We start from the raw sequence: 10000 nt of genomic DNA on the forward strand, positions 1-10000 counted from the left end.
GAAGAGAACCCGACTAGAGAGAACAGAACAACATGAAGAGAACCCGACTAGAGAGAAGAAGAACAACGTGAAGAGAACCCGACTAGAGAGAAGAGAACAACGTGAAGAGAACCCGACTAGAGAGAGAGAACAACGTGAAAGAACCCGACTAGAGAGAACAGAACAACGTGAAGAGAACCCGACTAGAGAGAACAGAACAACGTGAAGAGAACCCGACTAGAGAGAACAGAACAACGTGAAGAGAACCCGACTAGAGAGAAGAGAACAACGTGAAGAGAACCCGACTAGAGAGAGAACAACGTGAAGAGAACCGACTAGAGAGAAGAGAACAACGTGAAGAGAACCCGACTAGAGAGACAGAACAACGTGAAGAGAACCCGACTAGAGAACAGAACAGAACAGAACAACATGAAAGAGAACCCGACTAGAGAGAACAGAACAACGTGAAGAGAACCCGACTAGAGAGAACAGAAACAAATGAAGAGAACCCGACTAGGGAAGAGAACAACGTGAAGAGAACCCGACTAGAGAGAACAGAACAACGTGAAGAGAACCCGACTAGAAGAGAACAGAACAACATGAAGAGAACCCGACTAGAGGAACAGAACAACGTGAAGAGAACCCGACTAGAGAGAACAGAACAACGTGAAGAGAACCCGACTAGAGGGAACAGAACAACACGTGAAGAGAACCCGACTAGAGAGAACAGAACAACATGAAGAGAACCCGACTAGAGGAACAGAACAACATGAAGAGAACCCGACTAGAGAGAAGAGAACAACGTGAAGAGAACCCGACTAGAGGAAACAGAACAACGTGAAGAGAACCCGACTAGAGAGAACAGAACAACGTGAAGAGAACCCGACTAGAGAGAACAGAACAACGTGAAGAGAACCCGACTAGAGGGAAGAGAACAACATGAAGAGAACCCGACTAGAGGAAGAGAACAACGTGAAGAGAACCCGACTAGAGAGAACAGAACAACATGAAGAGAACCCGACTAGAGAGACAGAACAGAACAACTGAAGAGAACCCGACTAGAGAGAACAGAACAACGTGAAGAGAACCCGACTAGAGAGAACAGAACAACGTGAAGAGAACCCGACTAGAGAAACAGAACAGAACAACGTGAAGAGAACCCGACTAGAGAGAACAGAACAACGTGAAGAGAACCCGACTAGAGAGAACAGAACAGAACAATGTGAAGAGAACCCGACTAGAGAGAACAGAACAACGTGAAGAGAACCCGACTAGAGGGAACAGAACAGAACAACATGAAGAGAACCCGACTAGAGAGAACAGAACAACGTGAAGAGAAACCCGACTAGAGAGAACAGAACAGAACAACATGAAGAGAACCCGACTAGAGAGAACAGAACAATGTGAAGAGAACCCGACTAGAGGAAACAGAACAACGTGAAGAGAACCCGACTAGAGAGAACAGAACAGAACAGAACACATGAAGAGAACCCGACAAGAGGGAACAGAACAACATGAAAGAGAACCCGACTAGAGAGAACAGAACAACGTGAAGAGAACCCGAATAGAGAGAACAGAACAGAACAGAACAATGTGAAGAGAACCCGACTAGAGAGAACAGAACAACGTGAAAGAGAACCCGACTAGAGGGAACAGAACAGAACAACATGAAGAGAACCCGACTAGAGAGAACAGAACAGAACAACATGAAGAGAACCCGACTAGAGAGAACAGAACAATGTGAAGAGAAACCCGACTAGAGGGAACAGAACAACGTGAAGAGAACCCGACTAGAGAGAACAGAACAGAACAGAACAACATGAAGAGAACCCGACAAGAGGGAACAGAACAACATGAAGAGAACCCGACTAGAGAGAACAGAACAACGTGAAGAGAACCCGACTAGACTGAAGAGAAACAGAACAACATGAAGAGAACCCGACTAGAGGGAAGAGAACAACATGAAGAGAACCCGACTAGAGAGAACAGAACAACATGAAGAGAACCCGACTAAAGGGAACAGAACAACGTGAAGAGAACCTGACTAGAGGGAAGAGAACAACGTGAAGAGAACCCGACTAGAGAGAACAGAACAGAACAGAACAACATGAAGAGAACCCGACTAGAGAGAACAGAACAACATGAAGAGAACCCGACTAGAGGGAATAGAACAACATGAAAAGAACCCGACTAGAGGGAACAGAACAACATGAAGAGAACCCGACTAGAGAGAACAGAACAATATGAAGAGAACCCGACTAAGGGAACAGAACAACATGAAGAGAACCCGACTAGAGAGAACAGAATAACGTGAAGAGAACCCGACTAGAGGGAAGAGAACAACGTGAAGAGAACCCGACTAGAGAGAACAGAACAACGTGAAGAGAACCCGACTAGAGAGAACAGAACAACATGAAGAGAACCCGACTAGAGGGAACAGAACAACATGAAGAGAACCCGACTAGACTGAAGAGAACAGAACAACATGAAGAGAAACCCGACTAGAGAGAACAGAACAACGTGAAGAGAACCCGACGAGAGGGAACAGAACAACATGAAGAGAACCCGACTAGAGAGAACAGAACAACATGAAGAGAACCCGACTAGAGGGAACAGAACAACGTGAAGAGAACCCGACTAGAGAGAACAGAACAACATGAAGAGAACCCAACTAAAGGGAACAGAACAACGTGAAGAGAACCCGACTAGAGGGAAGAGAACAACGTGAAGAGAACCCGACTAGAGAGAACAGAACAGAACAACATGAAGAGAACCCGACTACAGAGAACAGAACAACATGAAGAGAAACCCGACTAGAGGGAACAGAACAACATGAAGAGAACCCGACTAGAGGGAACAGAACAACATGAAGAGAACCCGACTAAAGGGAACAGAACAACATGAAGAGAACCCGACTAGAGAGAACAGAATAACGTGAAGAGAACCCGACTAGAGGGAACAGAACAGAACAGAACAACATGAAGAGAACCCGACTAGAGAGAACAGAACAACATGAAGAGAACCCGACTAGAGGGAACAGAACAACGTGAAGAGAACCCGACTAGAGAGAACAGAACAACGTGAAGAGAACCCGACTAGAGAGAACAGAACAACATGAAGAGAACCCGACTAGAGGGAACAGAACAACATGAAGAGAACCGACTAGAGAGAACAGAACAACATGAAGAGAACCCGACTAGAGGGAACAGAACAACGTGAAGAGAACCCGACTAGACTGAAGAGAACAGAACAACATGAAGAGAACCCGACGAGAGGGAACAGAACAACATGAAGAGAACCCGACTAAAGGGAACAGAACAACATGAAGAGAACCCGACTAAAGGGAACAGAACAACATGAAGAGAACCCGACTAGAGAGAACAGAATAACGTGAAGAGAACCCGACTAGAGGGAACAGAACAGAACAGAACAACATGAAGAGAACCCGACTAGAGAGAACAGAACAACATGAAGAGAACCCGACTAGAGGGAACAGAACAACATGAAGAGAACCCGACTAGAGGGAACAGAACAACATGAAGAGAACCCGACTAAAGGGAACAGAACAACATGAAGAGAACCCGACTAGAGAGAACAGAACAACGTGAAGAGAACCCGACGAGAGAGAACAGAACAGAACAGAACAACATGAAGAGAACCCGACTAGAGAGAACAGAACAACATGAAGAGAACCCGACTAGAGGGAACAGAACAACGTGAAGAGAACCCGACTAGAGAGAACAGAACAACATGAAGAGAACCCGACTAGAGGGAACAGAACAACGTGAAGAGAACCCGACTAGACTGAAGAGAACAGAACAACATGAAGAGAACCCGACGAGAGGGAACAGAACAGAACAACATGAAGAGAACCCGACTAGAGAGAACAGAACAACATGAAGAGAACCCGACTAGAGGGAACAGAACAACGTGAAGAGAACCCGACTAGAGGGAAGAGAACAGAACAACATGAAGAGAACCCGACTAGAGGGAACAGAACAACATGAAGAGAACCCGACTAGAGAGAACAGAACAACATGAAGAGAACCCGACGAGAGGGAACAGAACAACATGAAGAGAACCCGACTAGAGAGAACAGAACAACATGAAGAGAACCCGACGAGAGAGAACAGAACAGAACAGAACAACATGAAGAGAACCCGACTAGAGAGAACAGAACAACATGAAGAGAACCCGACTAGAGGGAACAGAACAACATGAAGAGAACCCGACTAGAGGGAACAGAACAACATGAAGAGAACCCGACTAAAGGGAACAGAACAACATGAAGAGAACCCGACTAGAGAGAATAGAATAACGTGAAGAGAACCCGACTAGAGGGAAGAGAACAACGTGAAGAGAACCCGACTAGAGAGAACAGAACAACGTGAAGAGAACCCGACTAGAGGGAACAGAACAACGTGAAGAGAACCCGACTAGACTGAAGAGAACAGAACAACATGAAGAGAACCCGACGAGAGGGAACAGAACAACATGAAGAGAACCCGACTAGAGAGAACAGAACAGAACAACATGAAGAGAACCCGACTAGAGAGAACAGAACAACATGAAGAGAACCCGACTAGAGGGAACAGAACAACGTGAAGAGAACCCGACTAGAGGGAAGAGAACAGAACAACATGAAGAGAACCCGACTAGAGGGAACAGAACAACATGAAGAGAACCCGACTAGAGAGAACAGAACAACATGAAGAGAACCCGACGAGAGGGAACAGAACAACATGAAGAGAACCCGACTAGAGAGAACAGAACAACATGAAGAGAACCCGACTAGAGAGAACAGAACAACATGAAGAGAACCCGACTAGAGGGAACAGAACAACGTGAAGAGAACCCGACTAGAGAGAACAGAACAGAACAGAACAACATGAAGAGAACCCGACTAGAGAGAACAGAACAATATGAAGAGAACCCGATTAGAGGGAACAGAACAACATGAAGAGAACTCGACTAGAGGGAACAGAACAACATGAAGAGAACCCGACTCGAGAGAACAGAACAACATGAAGAGAACCCGACTAAAGGGAACAGAACAACATGAAGAGAACCCGACTAGAGAGACAGAATAACGTGAAGAGAACCCGACTAGAGGGAAGAGAACAACATGAAGAGAACCCGACTCGAGGGAAGAGAACAGAACAACATGAAGAGAACCCGACTAGAGGGAAGAGAACAACATGAAGAGAACCCGACTAGAGAGAACAGAACAGAACAACGTGAAGAGAACCCGACTAGAGAGAACAGAACAACGTGAAGAGAACCCGACTAGAGGGAAGAGAACAGAACAACATGAAGAGAACCCGACTAGAGGGAAGAGAACAACATGAAGAGAATCCGACTAGAGGGAACAGAACAACGTGAAGAGAACCCGACTAGAGGGAAGAGAACAGAACAACATGAAGAGAACCCGACTTGAGAGAACAGAACAACATGAAGAGAACCCGACAAGAGGGAACAGAACAACGTGAAGAGAACCCGACTAGAGAGAAGAGAACAACGTGAAGAGAACCCGACTAGAGAGAACAGAACAACATGAAGAGAACCCGACTAGAGGGAACAGAACAACATGAAGAGAACCCGACTAGAGAGAACAGAACAACATGAAGAGAACCCGACTAAAGGGAACAGAACAACATGAAGAGAACCCGACAAGAGGGAACAGAACAACGTGAAGAGAACCCGACTAGAGAGAAGAGAACAGAACAACATGAAGAGAACCCGACTAGAGGGAACAGAACAACATGAAGAGAACCCGACTAGAGGGAACAGAACAACATGAAGAGAACCCGACTAGAGAGAACAGAACAACATGAAGAGAACCCGACTAAAGGGAACAGAACAACATGAAGAGAACCCGACTAGAGGGAAGAGAACAACGTGAAGAGAACCCGACTAGAGAGAACAGAATAACGTGAAGAGAACCCGACTAAAGGGAAGAGAACAACGTGAAGAGAACCCGACTAGAGAGAACAGAACAGAACAACATGAAGAGAACCCGACTAGAGAGAACAGAACAGAACAACATGAAGAGAACCCGACTAGAGAGAACAGAACAGAACAACATGAAGAGAACCCGACTAGAGAGAACAGAACAACATGAAGAGAACCCGACTAGAGAGAACAGAACAACGTGAAGAGAACCCGACTAAAGGGAACAGAACAACATGAAGAGAACTCGACTAGAGAGAACAGAACAACATGAAGAGAACCCGACTAGAGAGAACAGAATAACGTGAAGAGAACCCGACTAAAGGGAAGAGAACAACGTGAAGAGAACCCGACTAGAGAGAACAGAACAGAACAACATGAAGAGAACCCGACTAGAGAGAACAGAACAGAACAACATGAAGAGAACCCGACTAGAGAGAACAGAACAGAACAACATGAAGAGAACCCGACTAGAGAGAACAGAACAACATGAAGAGAACCCGACTAGAGAGAACAGAACAACGTGAAGAGAACCCGACTAAAGGGAACAGAACAACATGAAGAGAACTCGACTAGAGAGAACAGAACAACATGAAGAGAACTCGACTAGAGGGAAGAGAACAACATGAAGAGAACCCGACTAGAGAGAACAGAACAGAACAACATGAAGAGAACCCGACTAGAGAGAACAGAACAACATGAAGAGAACCCGACTAGAGAGAACAGAATAACGTGAAGAGAACCCGACTAGAGAGAAGAGAACAACATGAAGAGAACCCGACTAGAGAGAACAGAACAGAACAACGTGAAGAGAACCCGACTAGAGAGAACAGAACAACGTGAAGAGAACCCGACTAGAGAGAACAGAACAACGTGAAGAGAACCCGACTAGAGGGAAGAGAACAACATGAAGAGAACCCGACTAGAGAGAACAGAACAGAACAACGTGAAGAGAACCCGACTAGAGAGAACAGAACAACGTGAAGAGAACCCGACTAGAGGGAAGAGAACAGAACAACATGAAGAGAACCCGACTAGAGTGAAGAGAACAACGTGAAGAGAACCCGACTCGAGAGAACAGAACAGAACAACGTGAATGCTGTCTGGTTCAGGGTTCTTTAAAGGCTGTTTGGACGTTCTTGCTGGTGTTCCTTGTTTTCTTTGGGTCATATTTGTTTGTAAACATCTCTGACTGTCTTTCTGATAAATGAGAACGTTAAAGACGCAGCCCGGTTCTGTGGTTCTGTGCTCATTTAGGCTGGAGAACGTGGAGACGGTTCTCCGTTAACTGGCTGATAGACAAACTCTAAAGTTGGTTTCAGAAAAGAGCAAAGATACGGGAACGGAACCCGGTGTGACGTCACCCGGGTACCGGCGGCCCAGACTCACGGTGAGCTGCGGTCTCTATGACGCCCTGCAGTCGGTTCCGGTCCGGAGAGAAAAGCACGTTCAGGTCCATAAACACCGACATGATGCCGCCGATACACGCATACACATGTGTGGAGCCGCAAGGCCTGCTGGGAGCTGGAGTCCTTCCGCCCAGCATCCGGAAGCTCACTGAGTTTAGTCGGGATTTCAAAATAAATTGTTACTTTTTTATTAGGCATTAAATAATGATAATACATATGATGTATGTATGTAGTTATTTATAAATTAGACTATTTATACACTAAACTATTTAAAGTGAGGCATTCATTTGTCCGTGACATTTATTAAAACCTACAGTTTGCTAATTTAACAACAACAATCATGATAATTTAAAAAATAATAATTTCTTGTGTTTTTTTACCTTTAAATGACAAAATATATAATGAAAAGATGTCATTTTACCGTAAAATATAAATAAAATAAAAAATAAAGAGGAAAATAAATTCTGTGAATAAAATAATAATGAAAATAACAATTATTATGGTTATTGTTATTATTATTATTATTTATTGTGGGTTATTATTTAACCTTTGAATGACAAAATGAATTAAATAGGGATACATTTTTATATGTGTGTGTGTGTGTGTGTGTGTGTGTGTGTGTGTGTGTGTGTGTGTGTGTGTAAAATATAAAAAATAAAGAGGAAAATAAATAAATTCTGTTGTTAATAATAATAATAATAGTAACAATGTGGTGTGTCCGACAGGGGGCGACAGAGATGTGAGGCTGAAAAACAACAACAGCAGAAGAAGAAGGCGGTGGAGGTCTCCTCGTTCTTCAGGTATTTATCAAACTACACATTTGTCTCATTCTCGTCCGCTAAACTCTCTCTGAGCTGCGGATCGTTAGAACCGGACATCTGTTCTCTCTGGGTCCGAACCGAACCGGAACTGAATCAAAGTTATCCGAACTGTGGAGCAGCAGAACGTTTCTGTTTGGTAAATATGAGCAGCAGAACCTCCAGGTCCACCTTAAAGTTCTCTAAACATCTATTTAAAGTTCTGGAAGAAACAAACCAACCGAGAATTCAGGTTTTAGAGGAGGTTCGGCTCGTTTCTGTCAACATGAACAGAAAAGAGGTTCGTCCAGCAGAAGGCGCTGCAGGTTCTCTCTCCTGGTGGAACACTTCAGTGCGTCCAATCAGAGCGCTGCAGTCAGACTCTGCAGATAACTAAAGGTGGTCCCAGGGTTCCTGTCTTCTGTTTATGAATGATGATCAGTCATCGAGACATCTACCCTCCCAGTGGCTGTTGTTCAATGGTTCCCTGGGTTCTAGCAGTCTCTGGTTCCTCGGGTTCTCGCCGTCTCTAGTTAACAGCGTTCTCCCATCATGGTCCTTGAATCATCTTCCAGAGGGTTAAACTAGAATCATTCACAGCCATTAATGAGTTTAAGAACGTCATGGAGAACACAGTGAAGATAAGATGATCCTTTTACTGCCCATGTCGGGAAATTTCCCGTGTTCCATCAGCAATATACAGTAAATATAACAATTATACTAACAGAATGTCCAGGGTGTCCCCTGTCTTCAGTCAGCTGGGATAGACTCCAGCCCCCCCCCCCCATGACCCTAGTGAGGATAAAGCGGTGGATAGAGAATGGATGGATGGATGGATGGATGGATGGATGGATGGATGGATGGATGAACAATATGTACAAGCATGTAGGATGAACATGAATAAATAGAGAATTGCTGCACTATAAATAAATGAGAGCAGTGCAAGGAAATGTGTTTATGTTAGCATCAGTTCAGTCTGACAGCAGATGGATGAAGGAGGAATGAGAGTCCCTGAACAGCTGTTAAGGTGCGTGTCCACTATGTTTGATTTCATGCACGGCAACGTACCGCACCTGAACATGTCACGGCCGGTGGGCGGTCACTAGTGGACCACAGCGTGGTCACATGACCGAGCTTTCAGCTGACAGTCCAGCAGATGAGTCTGATAAACACAGCAGCTGGACCACAAACTTCCTTTTATTTCTAAAACACTGATGGTTACCATGTGTGCTCAGATCCAGCTGTTAGAAGCTTCTCCTCCACAGTGAACTGTGTTCAACACCTTCTTTAAGATAAGATAAGAGATAAGATAATCCTTTATTACTCCCTGTGTCCGGGGAAATTTCCCATGTTACAGCAGCACACAGCATACAGTAGAGCAACAATAAACAACAATATAATGATAAGCATACTAATATTCACAGTAAGTTCAAGAGTGTAGGATGGAAAAAGTGGCTTATGGAGTGATGTAAAGGACAAGAAAAATTCAAATGGTGCAAAAACTGTGCAGATTATGTGATAAAGGATGATGTGACAGAGTCCAGTTTATGTTACCATCATCCAGTGATGCTGGTGTTATGAAGTCTTACAGCAGATGGAATGAATGACTTGTGATAGCTCCTTCTTGCAGAATGAGTGTCTCAGTCTGCTGCTGAAAAAGAGACTCCACAGTGTCATGCAGTGGGTGGGAGGGGTTGTCCCTGATGGATGTGAGCTTTACCAACATCCTCCTCTATGGAGTCCAGGGAACAGTCCAGCACAGAACCGGTCCTCCTCACCAGTCTGTTCAGTCTCTTTCTGTCCCTTTCAGTGCTCCCTGCTCCCCAGCAGACCACTGCATAGAAAACAGCAGACGCTACCACAGAG

General features: G+C 44.8%; 2 protein-coding genes across 2 annotated transcripts in view; one reads left to right on the plus strand and one right to left on the minus strand.

The window, feature by feature from the left end:
* rpp30 (ribonuclease P/MRP 30 subunit) overlaps window positions 1–7466 on the minus strand; it is a 130979-nt gene extending 123513 nt beyond the window's left edge. The window contains exon 1 of the mRNA XM_051939560.1: window positions 7318–7466. Within this exon, the coding sequence (XP_051795520.1) occupies window positions 7318–7399 (82 nt within the window). The 5' untranslated portion in view covers window positions 7400–7466. The remainder of the gene's footprint in view (window positions 1–7317) is intronic.
* Window positions 7467–7553: 87 nt separating this feature from the next.
* Window positions 7554–10000, plus strand: part of LOC110968406 (nudix (nucleoside diphosphate linked moiety X)-type motif 13) — a 14182-nt gene continuing 11735 nt past the window's right edge. The window contains exons 1-2 of the mRNA XM_051939049.1: window positions 7554–7558; window positions 8063–8137. Of these exons, the coding sequence (XP_051795009.1) occupies window positions 7554–7558; window positions 8063–8137 (80 nt within the window). The remainder of the gene's footprint in view (window positions 7559–8062; window positions 8138–10000) is intronic.

Source organism: Acanthochromis polyacanthus, chromosome 19 (genome assembly GCF_021347895.1).
Source record: "Acanthochromis polyacanthus isolate Apoly-LR-REF ecotype Palm Island chromosome 19, KAUST_Apoly_ChrSc, whole genome shotgun sequence".
Classification (NCBI taxonomy): domain Eukaryota; kingdom Metazoa; phylum Chordata; class Actinopteri; family Pomacentridae; genus Acanthochromis; species Acanthochromis polyacanthus.